The sequence below is a fragment of the Chiloscyllium plagiosum genome, unplaced genomic scaffold (assembly GCF_037043375.1).
Source record: "Chiloscyllium plagiosum isolate Xiang-an unplaced genomic scaffold, Cpla_swu_hap1 HiC_scaffold_45, whole genome shotgun sequence".
Classification (NCBI taxonomy): domain Eukaryota; kingdom Metazoa; phylum Chordata; class Chondrichthyes; order Orectolobiformes; family Hemiscylliidae; genus Chiloscyllium; species Chiloscyllium plagiosum.
Genome location: NW_028270183.1, coordinates 17,789,023 through 17,809,208, shown reverse-complemented (window position 1 = coordinate 17,809,208; position 20,186 = coordinate 17,789,023). Strand labels below are relative to the sequence as shown.

General features: G+C 41.0%; 1 protein-coding gene across 8 annotated transcripts in view; it reads right to left on the bottom strand.

The window, feature by feature from the left end:
* Positions 1 to 20,186, bottom strand: part of LOC122552186 (bromodomain-containing protein 4) — a 179,155-nt gene that overhangs the window by 66,246 nt on the left and 92,723 nt on the right. For all 8 annotated transcript variants that reach the window (XM_043694781.2, XM_043694777.2, XM_087983299.1 and 5 more), the window contains exons 6-8: positions 19,770 to 20,159; positions 5,833 to 5,961; positions 3,401 to 3,607 (exon numbers count right to left, since the gene is read on the bottom strand). In XM_043694781.2, the coding sequence (XP_043550716.2) occupies positions 3,401 to 3,607; positions 5,833 to 5,961; positions 19,770 to 20,159 (726 nt within the window). The remainder of the gene's footprint in view (positions 1 to 3,400; positions 3,608 to 5,832; positions 5,962 to 19,769; positions 20,160 to 20,186) is intronic.

The following is a 20,186-nucleotide window of genomic DNA, read 5'->3' as shown; positions in this document are numbered from 1 at the left end:
AGACTGGGGTGGGGGCAGAGAGGTCAGGAAGAAGATTGCAGGTTAGGGAGGCGGTGCTGAGTTCGATGGATTTGACTGAGACAAGGTGGGGGGAGGGGAAATGAGGAAACTGGTGAAATCCGAGCTCATCCCTTGTGGTTGGAGGGTTCCTAGGTGGAAGATGAGGCGCTCTTCCTCCAACCGTCGTGTTGTTGTGGTTTGGCGATGGAGGAGTCCAAAGACCTGCATATCCTTGGTGGAGTTGGAGGGGGAGTTGAAGTGTTGAGCCACAGGGTGGTTGGGTTGGTTGGTCCGGGTGTCCCAGAGGTGTTCTCCGAAATGCTCTGCAAGTAGGCGGCCCGTCTCCCCAATATAGAGGAGGCCACATCGGGTGCAGAGGATGCAATAGATGATGTGTGTGGAGGTGCAGGTGAATTTGTGGCGGATATGGAAGTTTCCTTTGGGGCCTTGGAGGGAGGTGAGGGGAGAGATGTGGGCGCAAGTCTTGTACCTTCTGCGGTTGCAGGGGAAGGTGCCGGGAGTGGAGGTTGGGTTGGTGGGGGGTGTGGATCTGACGAGGGAGTCACAGAGGGAGTGGTCTTTACGGAATGCTGATAGGGGAGGGGAGGGAAATATATCCTTGGTGGTGGGGTCCGTTTGGAGGTGGCGGAAATGACGGCGGATGATGCGCTGTACATGGAGATTGGTGGGGTGGTAGGTGAGGACCAGTGGGGTTCTGTCCTAGTGGCGGTTGGAGGGGCGGGGCTCAAGGGCGGAGGAGCGGGAAGTGGAAGAGATGCGGTGGAGGGCATCGTCAACTTGTCGGGGGGGAAATTGCGGTCCTTGAAGAAGGAGGCCATCTGGGTTGTATGTTTTTGGAATTGGTCCTCCTGGGAGCAGATGCGGCGGAGACAAAGGAATTGGGAATATGGGATGGCGTTTTTACAGGGGGCAGGGTGGGAGGAGGTGTAGTCCAGGTAGCTGTGGGAGTCGGTCGGTTTGTAGTAGATGTCCGTGTTGATTCGGTCCCGAGATAGAAATAGAAAGGTCGAGGAAGGGGAGGTGAATTTGAGGTCGGGGTGGAAGGTGTTGGTCAAGTGGATGAACTGTTCAACCTCCTCATGGGAGCACGAGGCGGCGCCGAGACAGTCATCGATGTAGCGGAGGAAAAGGTGGGGGGTGGGGCCAGTGTAGTTGCAGAAGATGGACTGTTCCACATATCCTACGAAGAGGCAGGCATAGCTGGGCACCCGTATGGGCCCCAATGTGGCCTCCTCTATATTGGGGAGACAGGCCGCCTACTTGCGGAGCGTTTCAGAGAACATCTCTGGGACACCCGGACCAACCAATCCAACCACCCTGTGGCTCAACACTTCAACTCCCCCTCCCACTCCACCAAGGATATGCAGGTCTTTGGACTCCTCCATCGCCAAACCACAACAACACGACGGTTGGAGGAAGAGCACCTCATCTTCCACCTAGGAACTCTCCAACCACAAGGGATGAGCTCGGATTTCACCAGTTTCCTCATTTCCCCTCCCCCCACCTTGTCTCAGTCAAATCCATCGAACTCAGCACCGCCTTCCTAACCTGCAATCTTCTTCCTGACCTCTCTGCCCCCACCCCAGTCTGACCTATCACCCTCACCTTGACCTCTTTCCACCTATCGCATTTCCGACACACCTCCCCCAAGTCCCTCCCTACCTTTTATCTTTGCCTGCTGGACACACTTTCCTCATTCCTGAAGGGCTTATGCCCAAAACGTCAATTCTCCTGTTCCCTGGATGCTGCCTGACCTGCTGCGCTTTTCCAGCAACACATTTTCAGCTACAAACCCCTAGCCCAATTCTTGATATTTACCATCCAGAAAAACAAAAGCAAAAGATGCATGAGAACACAACCACCTGCAGGTTCCCCTACAAGCCATATACCAGCCTGATGTGGAACTATTTTGCTGTTCCTTCACTTTGAGATATAATCCAGAACTTCCTTCTGAATGGCACTATGGGAATGTGTACACCACATGAACTGTAGTAATCAAATGGCACCAAATCGAAGGACAATTAGAGCAAGGGAATACATGTTGGCTTTGCTAGACACAAAGATCACGAATGTATTAGAAATAACGTTTCAATAGTTTGGTGTATAAAGCTCTTAACATTCAAGCCCAGAGAGAAACTTGCGACTCGACTATACGTAATTTTTTTTAAAATTTGTTTTGAATATAGCCAATTGTTAAATGTACAACTGCAATGAAACTATACTATAGCCCAACATATCAAGTTATCAATTATATGAACAGGGATCAGTAGAGTAATAACTGTATTCTGTCCTGTTTTAATATTTGATCTTGGGTACTTTTCCAGAGCTCTAATCCAGTGCCCTACTCATAATAGCACCTTCAGGTCATTAGGCACAATACGTTAAACATACTAAAACTTAAAAATCATGTTTGTGAAAAATAATTCATAACTAGGCTAAGAATCCAAAAGATGCATACAGAAACAATGAAGCCATAGATGGGTTTGGACTAAGAACTGACTGAATATGTGATTTAAGTGGAAGTGACAGCAATATGGAGACACAAGGATACGTAAAGGATACACTTGAAAAAGGGGAGCAGTGGCTGGGGATAGCGTTCGGATAAAGAAAAATGCTTTATTAGTTATGCTGCATGAGTTATTAGCTGTTGCAGTGTCCTTGCAACGCTCTGCAATCCAAAAAGCCTGAATTAAATTATACAAACGTGCAGGATGCATAGAAATATAAATAATATGGGTAACTGCAGATGAAGACAACATTTCAATGTGAACATTACAGAAACCTGGGCTGGATCAGGCCACATCTCATTCATGAACTAATCAAATTAATCAAACAAAGTCACTGCGCACCAAACAGTCAAGTTCAAGTGAAACAAACTATATCTCAATCCCAAAGAGGACAACAATCTCAATCTCACTTGTTAGTCTCAAAACACTCAATTTTGGAAGGAAAGTAGAATATTTCAGCCTTTTGCCCAATACTACCCATGATTAGATCACACCCATTGATGCATAAACACTACAATCACAAGCCATATACAGAGGAACCTCAATTATCTGGCATTTGATTATCCATCAAGATCCTGGCTAAACTATGTTATCCGGTATTCAATTACCCAGAATTTGAATAACCGAATGAAATGCTCCCCACCTGTGTCTTTCAGATAATTGAGATTCCTTTGTATTTCAAATTTGCAGTCGATATACTGACTATTATAATTCCTAATGAAAGGTTTCCTGTAGTTAAGAAGCCACAAATTTTTAAGCTACAAACGATCATCTCTGGATTGTTTATTTCACCTGCTTATCACAGATTGTAAAATAAAGTGCAAACTGAAATTATCCAGAATAAATCTGTACAGTCACCTTAGAGACAGTACCTGTTCTTGAAGTTCAGCCAGCCTCTGCGCCCGCTCCTCCTCTGAATCATCTGTGCTACTGTCACTGTCAGAAGAACTGTCACTGCTACTGTCACTCGAGGAAGAGGATGACACTTGATTTGTCGGAGGTGGCAAAGGAGGAGGAGATGGAACAATTGGCTCAACAGGCTCATCTGGTATTTTTGCAAAACGCATCTCAAACACATCCTGACAAAGACAAAAACACCAAAATGAAGAATGCCAGTTTTTAAATCATTGACCTGTTTTGAGTACTAGGATGAGTGCACAGACAAGAATCAGGAGTAGGCAGTTCACCTCCGTTCAATACTGCACACGCAATACTCCGTGTGCCTCTGTTCGATACTATCATGGCCAAATTCTGCCTCAACCACACTTCCCTGCCCATTCCCAATAACATTTCACTCCAATACAAATTAAAACTCTATCGAGTTTTTAAATTTAGTCCATTTCCCAGCTACCACTACACTCTGGGGTAATGAATTCCATAGATTCAAGAACCTTTGACAGAAGTAACTTTTCAGTTTTAAAACTGCTACCCCTTTTTCTAAAACTGTGACCTCTTGTTCTAGATTGCCCTATAAGAGGAAACACCTCTCCGCATCCACTCTGTCAATCCCCTTGAGCATCTTGTATATCTCAATCAGATCCCCCCTCATTCTTCTACATCTCTCAATTAAAGGGAGCAAAATTGCATGCAATTCTCCAGTCTTACCAATGCCTTGTACATTGCAGCAATATTTCCCTACTTTTATCTCAATTACTTCAGGAATAAATACCATTAACTTTGTGCTTTAAAAAATGTTATTCAGCATAATATTACTCAATATGTACAGCATCATTTCAAGCCTATTATTTTCCACTAGCACCTCATGACTAACTATGCTAAGTCAAAGTTCAAGCATCTTCTCACATAAACCAGTAGAGATGAACTGGAAAGCAAGTTCAGCCTGACGACAAGGTAACAAACCAACAAGTTTGCTAAGTGCCCTCCTCGGTTCAACAGTACTCTAAGCACTAGCAGAGCCAGTTCCAGCTTTCTTAGGTTGGGGATGGGTTCTCTGCTAATAAAATCTTACTTGAAAAACAACGGAAAACAATTCTTAAAAGACGACTTCTTGTATTTTACTGGTGAGCACAAAAATGTATAATGTTATCAAAATCAACTGTGTCACAAAACATCAGGAATTGAGCAATTCCTCTTCTCTCACTTCAAAATAAGAGATAGTGCAACAGTAAATGGATGAAATTAAGGTTGACATGAGAGTACACATAAGAACCATCCCTTTTAACTCATTTACAAAAATTAGGATACCAAAAGGTGGGGACTGTTATCTTTTTGAAAGTTTATCATCCAGGTTTGCTTTGTTTGAAAACTTGGAAGACTGTAAAAGGTCTAAAAGATGCAAATTTAATACCAGTGAATGTTGGCTTCAGTATTGGCTCACACTCAGCTACATCTTCCTTAATGATTAATTGCTGCACAATCTATCATAAACTTAGTAAAAGGAAGCCATACATTGCATTGCGTTTAATCAGTAGTCGTTCTTTAGCTGGAAGCATGGTTTCCAAGCATCCATGCTTGGATACTTTCCAAATCCACTTGATTCCATGTTATAATAATTCAGATTAAAAATATTCTCATTTCTTTTTCAGTCTCCATAACTACATTGCCTTATGCTTATTTTTATACCAAACTGATCTATGAATAAAAACTTTCAATTTTAGAATATCAGGACTTTCCTCAACCTTGTGCTTCAAGTAAAATACAATTTGGAGTCTTTCTTCATAACTTTCAACATGCCCAATTCTTTCACCACACTCCAATAAATTCATCACTGTTCCCTTTCCATTGTTCTCAAAATAGAGTAACTAGAACCAAACAGCAATTTCCAATTATTACCGGACAAATGACAGGCGATAAACATAACTATTTTCACATGTTAGTAAGTCACTGTTCAGAGCCTCAGGACCTCCCAAAGCATGAAGTGTAATCAGCAAGACAATGCAAGTAAAAAACAGTTAAACGCCAAATGGGAAGACTGGTGAGACCCAAGAACATCAACTGAAGTAGCACCTCTAATAATGGAATTTACTATTAATATGACACAAGTATCAATCTGGATTATGTGGAAGCATATCCTGAACATTCACAGTCAGAGGCAAGAGAATGATAGACTCTGGATTGAAACCTCAGTGACCAAAATTAATGGTCAGTATCTTTCCTCCTCCTCCCCTCCACCAACACCCCCCAAGAATGTGAACTCACTCCAAAAAACAAATTGGAGCAAATAACGATTACACCAGAGTTCTTTATCCTGAAGCAATTCATCAGGCATGATTAAAACAGAAAACTTTACAGACCAACAAGCAAAACTCAATACAGCATATCCCTGTTAAGTACCAATACCAACCTGCAGTTTTCTTGCCATGGCCACCACCTCATGGTCAGGAGGATTATACTTGTAACAATTAGAGAACATCAACCGAACATCTGCGGCGAATTCTTGAGCATCACCATACTGTCTGTTGTCCATTTTTGACTAGAAGAACAACAGGAAATTAAGTCAAAACATGTGAGATTCACAAACATGTTTGTAATCAGTTAGGAACCACTGTACTGCTGGAACTACAGAACTTCGATCAAAACAAAAATACTACAATTTCTAAAGATTTTGGGTGGAATGTTGAAGAGACTTGCATACTGCTTTCTGGGCTATACAGCCAAACCTAATTGTATCAAAAGTATCAAAATCAGTGCACCTAACAAGGAACTACAATTCCAGTGCAACGTTACAAGTATAAAAAAGTCTGCGAGACGAGTGAATCCTCCCAGAAGGAGTAAGGAAGTGGAGAACAATTTGCTCTGACATGAACTTGTTTTTTAAAAAATGCCTTTTTTGATAAAGGGAAAATTTTATCCTCTACTCTTCATAGTAACCAGATTTATATAAAGCAGGAAAAAAAAAATGCACAAAATGCAGTGTAATATCCCAATACCCCTCTATGCAGGTCACAAGAAAACATTCAAAGATGTTATTCAACAATTTCTTATTCTCCCCAAGGTTCATATTAAGTACATCCTTATGTAAAACTTTCAGTTCAATGATTCCTCTTTTATGCTCCCATGCTCCTCATAATCCCTCAATAGCATTTTGCACAACAGAATCTGCCACCTACACATGCCTCCATCACAACTGAAGCACAACATCAACAGTACCTATGTGTATCCTAAAATACTAATTAATTGGCCTTCTGTAGTATCTTGTAGAAGTAACCTGAAATATATACTTTGTGCTGTACAGAATATGTCAATCAGAAACAAGTCAGATATATTAACGGTGTTGTTCAGTCACCTTCCATTGCTATTCAGATCCCAGACTTTCAAATTGTAAACACTTATTTATTCTCGACGTGCTCCTCAACTTGAATGCCTGTTTCTTGGCTCCCAACCCCTGACACTTGGACTCCATAAGAGGCAGCATGAGCTGCACCATTTAATCACAAATGGAAAGTAAGCCCATTGAATAAACACTTGCCCTGTTTCATATTACCATTCCAGGCCTCAGGCCAAAGTACTTGACTTTAAGTACTTTAGAAGCATAGTCATTGTTGTAATATAGGAAATGTAGCAGTCAATTTGCACACAAAATACAAAACAATTCAACAACAGTCTCCCCCATACACACCCACCCACACCAATAGCAGAAATTCCCATCAAATGCAAGGTAAGCTCATTAGAAAAATTATTATTCCATTATAGACCAAAAATTTAAATAGGCTTGAAAAATCTAGTTTAGATGTTGAGTAAGCAGGTACATGGTTATTAATGCCAAACCAACTGATTAAACCCATGGAGGTACACATTAATTGTGGTAACCATAATTAGGCAACAAGATCTACAGAAGGTGACATCATGATTGACCAATGATAAAACAATGAGACTGAACAATATAACAGACAATCACATCAGTATGAGTCAGCGAGATTGCTCAAAACAATATATGTACCACATAAATAAGATATTCAATTAAGAAATTAAACATTTTATGAATGGATCACTTGTTTCGAAGTTGAGCTAATGAGAGACAGTCTGCAACTTAGGACCTTACAAAAAATAAGCATGTAAACAAATCAATTTTATATTAGGTTTCCTACAGTGTGGAAATAGGCCCTTCAGCCAAACAGGTCCACATCGACCCTCCGAAGAGTAACCCATCCAGACCCATTTCCCTCTGACTAATGCACTTAAGACCAAGGGCAATTTAGCATGGCCAATTCACCTGATCAGCACATCTTTGGACTGTGGCAGGAAACCGGAGCACCCAGAGGAAACCCACGCAGACACGGAGAGAATGTGCAAACTTCACACAGACAGTCGCCCAAGGCTGGAATCGAAATTCATTACTGTGTGGCAGCAATGCTAACCACTGAGCCACTATGCAGCCGCATGGTGAGCAATATTCTATCAATCCAATTCACATTTATAGTCTCAATCTATTGATGATAACTAGAGGTTTCAAACACATGACCTTAGTGCAATACTAAAAAAACTGGTTCATCTCTAACATTATTATTAACAGGTCCAATGGCAGCAGAAGTCACCAAGTAGTCTTTTATTGCCACATCTACTGCAGTGGGGAAACTCACATACATTCTCCAAGCTCTCCCACCACATTCTTTGATCTTTAAAAATCCCCAAATCATAACTTTTCTTGGTTCTTATTAGATCTTTAACTGCCAAGCCTCAGGATGTGTATGTATTTAAAACCTCCTCCCAAATTTTACTTGATTTCTGTCCAACTCCTCCATCTAACCTCACATCTCGTCCAAGTCCCTAATGTATTTCAAGGTCCTCAATGCCCCAAAACAAACAGATTAACTTGCCTTACAAAGTGGATGCACAGAAGTAAGCTGAGTGATCCTTGTGTGACTGTAGAACATTTCCCAGACTTCTCCAAAGACCATGTAAATGCAACTGAAATTTATAAGTTTGAGAATAAACCCCTTTTTGCTTCTTATATTGCATTGAGGAACACACAAATGAAACAAGTTAAAAATATGAAAGGATCATCAATTCAGTTTCATTTTTGAGGACTTTGATATCTTCTCCTTCCAACTCTTCAGTTCTCCTTGATCCCATACAAGAATTAAATGGAACAGTTTCACCACAGCAGGTAGGCCTTATGAGAGAATAAGGCAGTCTGGATGATAAGTGCCGACATGGAAGGGAAGACCAAAAATAAAAACATATTACAAAATCTACATTACATTTTTAAATGAAAAGCGCACAAAGAATTTTAAAGTCCAAGAATTTTAAAGACTGCGATGGTGTGACAAATCCACATTCATAAACACAAAAGTATAAGACTTGCAACCTGATATTGGACTTGAAGATTTGCCATGCTCAATGTAGACAGCCAAGAACAATGGAGGCATTCCTTTTACTACAGTTGGCAGTGGAGCTGCTGCAGCACTTGCCTCCTGCTTTAAACAACAGCAAATGCAGAGATATTATGAAGCCACAACTAAATTATTCATAGGTGATGAGGAGGTTTATGTCTACAAGATTTGTTTTCAGCAATCTCAACAATTGACTGACTAATTGTTGCACATTTACCGAGATACAGTGAAGAGTGTTGTCTTGCATGATATATATGCAGATTGTACCATATAAAGTGCATCAGAGGAGGACAGCAGAATGCACAATACAGTGTTATAGCTGCAGAGAGAGATCAAAATTAACAATTGAGAGATCCACTCAAAAGAAAAAAGGACTGAGATGCACTCAAAAGTCTGATAATAGCAGGGAAGCAATTGTTCTAAAGTCTGTACATGTATTTATTCTTTTACATCATCTGCCTGACCAAAGAGGATGAAAGTAAGTACACCAGTACGGAAATTGGCTTTCACTATGTTGGTTGCAACAAGTATAGACAGAGGCAATGGATGGAAGGCTAGCTTGCGTGATGGACAGTGCTCAGACTTACTGCAGTTTCCTGTGGTCTTGAGAAAAGTAGTTGCCATACCACGCAGTGACGCATCCAGATAGGATGCTTTCTATAGTGCATCTACTAATATTATTAAGAGTCCTTCTAGACATGCTGAATTTCCTTAGCCGCCGAGGAAATAGAGATGCTATTGTGTTTTCTTAAACATCACAATGACGTGGATAGACCAGGACAGATGGGTGATGATCACCACTGCCAGAAACTTTATGACCATCTCCACATCAGCACCATTAATGTGAATTTAAGGGCGTGCCCTCCACTCTGCTTCCTGAAGTCAATGACCAACTCCTTCATTTTGTTGACATCAATGGAGATTGAGTGCTTAGTAGCATGGTGTGACAACAGCAATCTCTTTCCGGTATTCTGACTCGCTGTTACTTGAAATCAGACCTACAAACGGGCGGCACGGTGGCACACAGGCAGCACAGTGGCACAGTGGTTCAATTCCCGCCTCAGGCGACTCTGTGTGGAGTTTGCACATTCTCCCCGTGACTGCGTGGGTTTCCTCCGGGTGCTCCGGTTTCCTCCCACAATCAAAAATGTGCAGGTTAGATGGATTGGCCACGCTAAATTGTCCATAGTGTTAGGTGAAGGGGTAAATGTAGGTGAATAGTTCTGGATGGGTTGCACTTCGGCGGGTCGATATGGACTTGTTGGGCCGAAGGGCCTGTTTCCACACTAAGTAATCTAATCGAATAATAGCGTCATCAGCAAGCTTGTAAATGGAGTTGGAGTGGAATTTGGTCACAGTCCGGACTGTGTAAGGAGTATAGTAAGGGGCTTAGTACACACTCTTGAAGGCACCAGTAAGGATTATGGTCAAAGAGGTGCTGCCGCCTATACTTAGATTTGTGATTTATGGGCAGGAAAGTTGTGGATCCAATTAGAAGGGATAGCCAAGACCTAGGTCTCAGAGTTGAGAGAGGAATTTGTTTGTAATTGTGTTGCCGGTGGAGCGTGACATCGGTATCCTTGTTATCCAAATGTTCCAGGGATGAGGGCTGGGGCAAGGAGACGGCATCTGCTGTGCACCTGTTGCGTGGGCAGGGATATTGCAGAGGATCATGAGCTTTCACTACCATCTCAAAGCATTTCATAATTATGGAGGTCAGAGCCACCGGATGGTAATTGAGGCACGCTGCATGAACATGCTTCAGCACTTGAATAATGGCTGTCTTCTTGAAGCAGGTGGGGACTTCAGATCATGTTAAGGAGAGGTTAAAGATGTCTATGAATAATTCACCAGCTGGTCCACACAGGATCCAAATGCAAGACCAGTGTCTCCATCCTGGTCAGTCGTTTTCTGTGGCTTCAGTCTCAAGCAGGCCAATCTAAATTCTGCAGCATGACCATGGGTACAGGTGCATCCGAGGCTGTCTGAATAGGTGACATCTCACTGACCTTCTCTTCAAGGCAAGCATAGAATGCATTGAGCTTGTCGGGTACAGACGTACTGTTGCCCCAGATTCTGTTTGACATTGCTTTGTAGTCAGTTATGACATATATGGTTGTTCTGTGTCTAATGTTATCTTTAACATGTTCACGAGAATTCAGAACATTCTCAATGACATTTCTTTCATATTTAAATCCTGCAGCTTAGTAACAATGAATAGCAATTAACAATCATTTGGCCAGCACTGTTCAACATTTGACAAGAATGCTAGACAAATACTAGCGAGAGAGATCAAGGAAATCAGATTTTTTTTAAAATGCAGTAATGCATCATTGCCACATTAAATATTGAAAACATTTAGTTGTTGCTTCGGTGGCTGTATGTGATAATGCAACCTTTTTGTTTTGCTCAATAACTAGTTCACTGTGATAATGAAATATGGCATTTATCCAGTTACTACAATCTAAGCAAATAATCTTGATAGATTTTCTTAAAATAATTTATTCAAGGCCTCAAATATTCAACAGGTAATTAATAGGTTAATACACATCAGCAATTTAAAGATCCAAGGATCACTGTGCCTATGGCAGGGATTGCATAATTGGGAATAAAGGGAAGAAGTGAACAACCGACTCCAAACCTACCTAATCTCTGGAGGACTGAGCCAACTACTGAACATTTACAACTTGAAAAGCTACCAACACAAGCAGAAGAGCCTAAAAAATTCGACTTGCTTCACAACCATATGATGCAACGGATATTTGCTCCAAGCTCTATACTGCATACCAAGATAGCATTTTATTTGCAGTTACAACTATGAAATTGCTCCAAGACATATTAAAGAAGTTTCACATTAAAAACTGTGGTGTAGTCAAGTCAACAGACTAAGCGGTCTTTGATTATAATCATATGGGATTACAACATGGAGTACAGCCCGCAAAAACGAGTAAAATTCATCTAAAGTCAATCTTTTCCAGTTATTCTAATTGCCCTCAACCTTACTTTGTTTCCCCAGCAGTCAGTAGGCTTAAAATGTGTATTCCCCCCATGAATTCATGCCTCATGATATTATTTCGACCACTTCCATGGCCATTAAAACATCTCAAAAATGCTTCCTTGAGGAGGAAAACAATGGGATGAATGAATCTATCCTGCATGGACATTGACTCTAGTCAGCTGTGGTACTTTGATTTTATGGAAGGATTTAAAGTGCTCGGATTTGAAAGATTTATGCAATTAAAATTTAAAGGAACATAACCAACAATTTATGATCACAGGTAGCTCTGAGGCGATGGTGGTGATTGGAATCCACTCTACTCCCAAATGCTTGAAGAAACTATCCAATTGGCCTCATTTCACAATTCCGGGTTTAAATAAAAAGAAAATGACAATCAAAACCATTCAACATCTTGAATCTCTATTAAAACATTCTGGAACCACTGGACTTTCAAGAATAACCCCGAATTCTCTTGTCTCACTACAGAAATTCCCTTGTGCCAGTAAATTTCCATTGTAACCTCCAAGAGCTTGCATCTATCCTAAAGCGAGTTTTCCAGGACTGGAAAACACAACAGGTGAGGCATATTCAATGACCTAAAAGGTATAGCACAATTTCCATGTTTCCATATGCCATTTACAAAGTCATGAATTTTATATGCATTTTTTAAAAATCTTAATTTGTCATCTTCAGAAGTTCCTGCAAGTAAACCCAATGCTTTTCTATTCTCCCACTAAATTTAGTTGTAATTCAGTATACACTGCCTGTCCTTCCTTCCAAAATGCATCAGCCCACACTTGAATTTTCTCCACCATGAACTTTTTCACAAGTCTATACCCTCCCAAATCTTGATTTTTAATATTGGGTCATTTATAAATTGTGCCATGAGTACTCAAGTCGAGGTCATATCTCAAAGAACAGTATTTCTAATTCTGTTCACAGGAAACACCCCTATATAATACTAACATTGTATTTGAAACAACCACTCAAAAGATTCAGCTGAATAAACATTTTTGTATTAAAGTCTTAATTATTTTGCGAGATCACATGATTATTCAAATAAAAATAGGTTTGTATTTAAACTTTTATTGACGAATATAAAACACCAAGAAAAATAATTCTCAGCATTCTTTTAATAATGGGAACAAGAGCTTAGGCAGGGTTCAACTCCAAAATGCAACAATTTTTAAACATTTTAAAGTCCAAATTGGTGTTTCTATAGACTACGTGCATGCATTCTATGTATATGATGATACATCAAGGCATTATCCCATGCAACTTTATCCAGGTGCTCCTGTTGAATTCTGTACCATTGCTGCTATTGCCCCTTAATATCATAGGCATTTATTTTGCTGTTTTATTTGGCACGTTATCAAACTCCTCTGAAGTACATTTTTAAAAATTGCTCTTATCCACTCTCCCAAAAATTTAAAAATATCAAAGTAGTCAAATAAGATTTGCCAGCAACAAATTCTTATTGGTTGTCAACATTAAATATTAATAAATGTTATTTTCAATAACCTATAGATACTGTTACAATGAAGTCAGGTTGCTTGGTTAGCAGGTTACTGATTTTGTTTCATGCCTTTTGAAAAAGTTTCAACTCTAATTCTTTGGGAACCCTCATTCCTTATGATTGGAAAACTGCAGCCCAAGTTTCACCGCTGATCAGTTAACTTAAAGAGAAATCTCACAGCTATGTATTTTAAAAGCTTAGCACCGCCAACCATTTAAACACCTCCTAGTTATCTATTTCTACTTTAGACAATTTGACTATTACTTTCTTTTTTACAGTGATATGAGCAGCATCCATTTTTGTGAAGGTAATATACATGTTTTAACACAGAACCATAAATGAAACTAAATACAATTCAATTTTTTGCTTCTGCTAAGCACCTTACAAGTTACTGAAATTAAATGCAATTTTTAGGCTTTTCTTAATTTGGCTCATATTCCCGGATTTTAATTCATTTCCAATTGTTTGACTCACCAGTCTACACACCTTTATTCCAGATAGCTTTACAACCTAAAAATTAGCCATATCATAAAGATTAGTTACATCACTGTCTCCCGGAATTGCTTTAGGGAAGACGCTTACGTTCAATCTAGCAATTCACATGAACAGTGCACCAAAGATTGGAAATCTCAAGAATGAGGAGCACACAAAACAAATCCCAATCAATAGAGATTAAATTAAATTAGTGTCCTCTACTCAATAAACACATGCACTGACACTCAAGTGCAAAGGTCCAAAAGAAACAATAGGACAGGAGTAGGCCATATGGCCCTTCAAACCTGGTCTATCATGATGATCATTCAATTCAGTAGCCAGCTCCTGCTTTTCCTCTATCATTTGATCCCGTTAGCCGCACGTACTATCTCCAACTCCCTGAAATCATACAATGCTTTAGACTCAATTGCTTTGTGTGGTAGTAAACTCCACTCGTTCACTTCCTCTGGATAAATAAATTTTTCATCTCATCACTAAATAACTTACCCTGCATCCTTAAACTGTGACGGCTGATTCTGGATTCTCCAGTCATCAGAGCATCCTTCCTGCATCTTCGGTCCAACTCGTCCATGCCGACCAAATATCCCAATACAATCTAGTCCCACCTGCCTGCACCTGGCCCATATCCCTCCAAACCCTTCCTCTTCATATACCCACCCAGATCCTTTTTAAATGTTGCAATTGTACCAACCTCCACCACTTCCTCTGGCAGCTCATTCCATACACATACCACCATCTGCATGAAAAAGTTGCCCGAGGTCTCATCTTTCCCCTCTCACCCTAAACCTCTGCCCTCCAGTTCTGGACTCCCCCACCCCAGGGAGAAGACCTTGTCTATTTATTCTATCCATGCCCCTCATAATTTTGTAAACCTCTACCAGGTCACCCCTCAGCCTCCAACGCTCCAGGGAAAACAGCCCCAACCTGTTCAGCCTCGCCCTATAGCTCAAATCCTCCAACCCTGGCAACATCCTTGTAAATCTTTTCTGAGCCCTGTCAAGTTTCACAACATCTTTCCGATAGGAAGGAGACCAGAATTGCACGCAATATTCCAACAGTGGCCTAACCAAAGTCCTGTACAGCCGCAATGTGACCTCCCAACTCCTGTACTCAATACTCTGACCAATAAAGGAAAGCATACCAAACACTTTCTTCACTATCCTGTCTACCTGCGACTCCACTTTCAAGGAGCTATGAACCTGCACTCCATGGTCTCTTTGTTCAGCAACACTGCCCAAGACCTCACCATTAAATGAATAAGTCCAGCAGAGCATCCTTCCTCATAAGGAGACCAAAACTACACACAATATTCCAGGTGTGGTCTCACTAAGATCCTATGTATTTACAGCAAAACATCCCTGCTCCGGACTCAAACATTAAAGGCCAACACATTACAGAGGAACCTCGATTATCCGAATATCAGATTATCCAGCAAGATCCCAAGGTCCCAATTCTTGGCTAATCAATATGATCTGGCATTCGATTAACCAAACTAAATACTCCCCGCCCGTGTCCTTCAGATAATCAAGGTTCTTTTGTATTTGCCTTGACAACTAGTTGAACCTTCAGCGACTGGTGTAAGACACCCAAGCCTCAATACACACTTCCCACCCCTACCTCTCATTTCATAGCCAGACAATAATCTGCCTTCACGTTTTTGCTCCCAAAGTGATCTAATTTACCCACATTATACTGCATCTGCCAAGCATTTGCCCACTTACCCAGCTTGTCCAAATAACACTTGTACTTGCACATAAAAAGACTCGAAGTGGAAAGCTGTTCGGTTTAGATACCAACCTGCTAGCAATGCAATACCTCAACCTCAAACAAACTATGTAAAACAATGTCTAAGCTTTTTAATAAAGAGGAAGTGCAACAATATATTTATTAAAACTGTAAATAACATCCTCTGGCTACAAGTTTACACAAGTGGGAATTTGCCAAACAAACCTGGAGTTGCACTTGGATGACCTATATAGTTGTATTTCTTAGGATTCCGAAAGGGATGGTTTAACAAAACTCACTTTGTAACATTAAACTCTTGGGTGACTTTACACACATTTGTAGCTTGCCATTTTTCAAAAGGAAGAATAAAAAAGTTACTGCAACAGGGGGAGCACATTAAGAAACCAACACAGATTTGCTATCAGGTCTGAAGCTAGATTCTAGTTATCATTCTAGCGTGGTCATCAAGCGCACAAGTTACAGATGTCAGATGCAGCTTATCAATTTCATGCGGTGCAATTTACTGTTTAGAGGCTTTGTAGGACAGTGGCCAGCAGGGCCAGGTTGAAGTCTCACCAGAGGCATGTAATAATATTTCTGAACAGGTTGATTAGAGAAATGGGTTAAATAAAAATTTATATTAATTTGCTGCTTCACAATCAGGCAGTGAAATGAAAAGTCATAACTAACCACATCATTCAAAATAATTAGCTGTGTAAGCACTGACGTAGTGAAGGGAAAGATATCCTTCTTTCCTTTAAGAAATTAATTAGGACGGGAAGACAAAAGCTAATCTTTTTACAATTGACCAACTTGTTTTATGTCAAGAGTTTGGTGCTGGAAAAGCACAGCCGGTCAGACAGCATCTAAGGAGGAGAATTGACGTTTCAAGAATAAGCCCTTCACCATGCCTGAAATGTCAATTCTCCAGCATCTGCAGACCTCACTTTCTTCCAATTTGTTGTGGCTCTGTTCGCCGAGCTGGGAATTAGTGTTGGAGACGTTTCGTACCATCTAGGTGACATCCTCAGTGCTTGGGAGCCTCCTGTGAAGCGTTTCTGTGATGTTTCCTCCGGCATTTATAGTGATTTGTGTCTGCCGCTTCCGGTTATCAGTTCCAGCTGTCCGCTGCAGTGGCCGGTATATTGGGTCCAGGTCGATGTGCTTATTGATTGAATCTGTGGATGAATGCCATGCCTCTAGGAATTCCCTGGCTGTTCTGTTTGGCTTGTCCGATAATAGGAGTGTTGTCCCAGTCGAACTCATGTTGCTTGTCATCTGAGTGTGTGGCTACTAAGGATAGCTGGTCGTGTCGTTTCGTGGCTAGTTGGTGTTCATGGATGCGGACCATTAGCTGTCTTCCTGTTTGTCCTGTGTAGTGTTTTGTGCAGTCCTTGCATGATTTTGTACACTACATTGGTTTTGCTCATGCTGGGTATCGGGTCCTTCGTCCTGGTGAGTTGTCTGAGAGTGGCTGTTGGTTTGTGTGCTGTCACGAGTCCTCGTGATCGCAGTAGTCTGGCTGTCAGTTCAGAAATGTTTTTGATGTATGGTAGTGTGGCTAGTCCTTTGGGTTGCGGCATGTCCTCGTTCCGTTGTCTTTCCCTTAGGCATCTGTTGATGAAATTGCACGGGTATCAGTTTTTGGCGAATACATTGTTTAGGTGTTCTTCTTCCTCTTTTTGCAGCCCTGGTGTACTGCAGTTTGTTGTGGCCCTTTTGAACAGCGTCTTGATGCAACTTCTTTTGTGTTTGTTGGGGAGGTTGCTTTCATAGTTCAGGACTTGGTCTGTGTATGTGGCTTTCCTGTATACCTTTGTGGTGAATTCTCCATTCGGTGTTCTCTGTACCATAACGTCTAGGAATGGGAGTTGGTTGTCCTTTTCTTCCTCTCTAGTGAATTGGATTCCTGTGAGTGTGGCGTTGATGATCCGGTGTGTGTTCTCTATTTCTGTGTTTTTAATGATTACAAAGGTATCATCCACATATCTGACCCAGAGTTGGGGATGAATTTGCAGTAAGACTGTTTGTTCTAATGTTTGCATTACTGCTTCTGAGCCCATGGGTGTGCCGTTGATTTGTTCATATATTTGGTTGTTGAATGTGAAGCGTGTTGTGAGGCACAGGTCCAGTAGTTTGAATATGCAGTCTTTGTTGATAGGTTCCCCGTCTTGTTGTCTGTTCTGTATGTTCAGCAGGTCGGCTATTGTTTCTCTGGCTAGGGTTTTGTCGATAGAGGTGAATCAGTGCCATTACATCGAATGAGACCATGGTTTCTTCCTTGTCTATGTGTATATTTCTGATGATGTCCAAGAATTCCTGTGTTGATTGTATAGAGTGTCTGGATCTGCTGATCAGGTGTTTCACCTTTTTCATCATTAAAAATACAGAAATAGAGAACACACACCGGATCATCAACACCACACTCACACCACTCCAATTCACTAGAGAGGAAGAAAAGGACAACCAACTCCCATTCCTTGGCGTTATGGTACAGAGAACACCGAACGGAGAATTCACCACAAAGGTATACAGGAAAGCCACATACACAGACCAAGTCCTGAACTATGAAAGCAACCACCCCAACACACATAAAAGTAGTTGCATCAAGACACTGTACAAAAGGGCCACAACACTGCAGTACACCAGAACTGCAAAAAGAGGAAGAAGAACACCTATACAATGTATTCGCCAAAAACTGATACCCGCGCAATTTCATCAACAGATGCCTAAGGGAAAGACAACGGGCTTGCCACACTACCCAAAGGACTAGCCACACTACCATACATCAAAAACATCTCTGAACTGACAGCCAGACTACTGCGACCACTAGGCCTCGTGACAGCACACAAACCAACAGCCACTCTCAGACAACAACTTACCAGAACGAAGGACCCGATACCCAGCATGAGCAAAACCAATGTAGTGTACAAAATCCCATGCAAGGACTGCACAAAACACTACATAGGACAAACAGGAAGACAGCTAATGGTCCGCATCCATGAACACCAACCAGCCACAAAACGACACGACCAGCTATCCTTAGTAGCCACACACTCAGATGACAAGCAACATGAATTCGACTGGGACAACATGACTGTTATCAGACAAGCCAAACAAAGAACAGCCAGGGAATTCCTAGAGGCATGGCACTCATCCACAGATTCAATCAATAAGCACATCGACCTGGACCCAATATACCGGCCACTGCAGCGGACAGCTGGAACTGATAACCGGAAGCGGCAAATACAAATCACTATAAATGCCGGAGGAAACATCACAGAAACGCTTCACAGGAGGCTCCCAAGCACTGAGGATGTCACCTAGATGGTACGAAACGTCGGCAAACAGAACCACAACAACGAGCACCCAAGCTACAATTCTTCTCTCAAACTTTTTTTCAATTTGTTTTATGGACAAATTTGAAATACAAATTTAATATTCATTGAGTTAAGCTTTAGATAACGTTCACAGTCAACAAGGCTGGAGAGTGTATAAGGCATTTTATACAGGGTAAAGAATTTACTGAAAGTTTAATGAAATATAGCTAAGGCCTGATCAGTTACCTTAATTATCACAAGCACAGGTAAATAGGGCTATCTTGATTATTTTTTCCATTAAACAATGAAGCTCTTAACCTTAGATAGGTTGCAGTTCTGCAGTTTTATATTGTTGTGTTTTTAAATTTAACAAACAAGAGCAGCTCCAAACAATTTTTATTCTATTTCAGATTCAGAACATTTTTCTCAAAAGATTATGCTGAATAAACATTGTTTAAAGTCTTAATTATTGTGCTAGATCACAGTATGATTATTCAAATAAAAATCTTTGTATTCAAACTTTTGTCGACCATTATAAAACACCAAGAAAGTCATTCTCAGCATTCTTTTAATAATGGGAACAAGAGCTGAGCAGAGGTCAACTCCAAAATGTAACAAGTTTAAACATTTCTGTGTCCAAATTGGTCTTTCTACAGACTACATGCATGCACTCTATGACCAGTATATTATGGTACATTAAGGTATCATCCCACTCAACTTTAAATGGCTTCAACTGTCTGTGTTTGGGATTGCACCTGTACAATGTGGATAATAAAAAAAATGTTTTTTTTAGGTTATTCCTCACATACAAAATAACCAACAAATTAGATTCAATGCTGCTACATAATTCAAGCTCTAAAATTTTAGCAACCAAGATTGTAGGTATTAACTTACTTTAATAGTACTGAGATCCATGGGGTGCTTAATAATGTCATGATAATCATGCAGTCCCAGGGCTTCCACGTCCACAGGTTTGTAGAAGGGCCAGGCATAGGCTGCATGCTTCTTGGCGAACATTTCTTTTAGAATGCCAGTGCAGTACTTCAACTGTTCCGAAACCTTTCCACTGCCAACAACCACCCCACCACCACCACCAGCTTTTTCTAGGTGTTGTTGCTGAGAGTCTGGCATTTCTTTTTTGACAGGTTTTGGAGGTCTGCCGCTTCTAGATGGAATCTTTGCAGGTTTGGGCTCGGTCACTAAAGGAGAAGACTCTCTACTCTTCACAGCAACATTGGTTGTTGGAGTTGTTGTATCAGCTTTCCTTTTCACTCCCTTTTTATGCTGCAAAGAAAAATGTACAATTGAGGC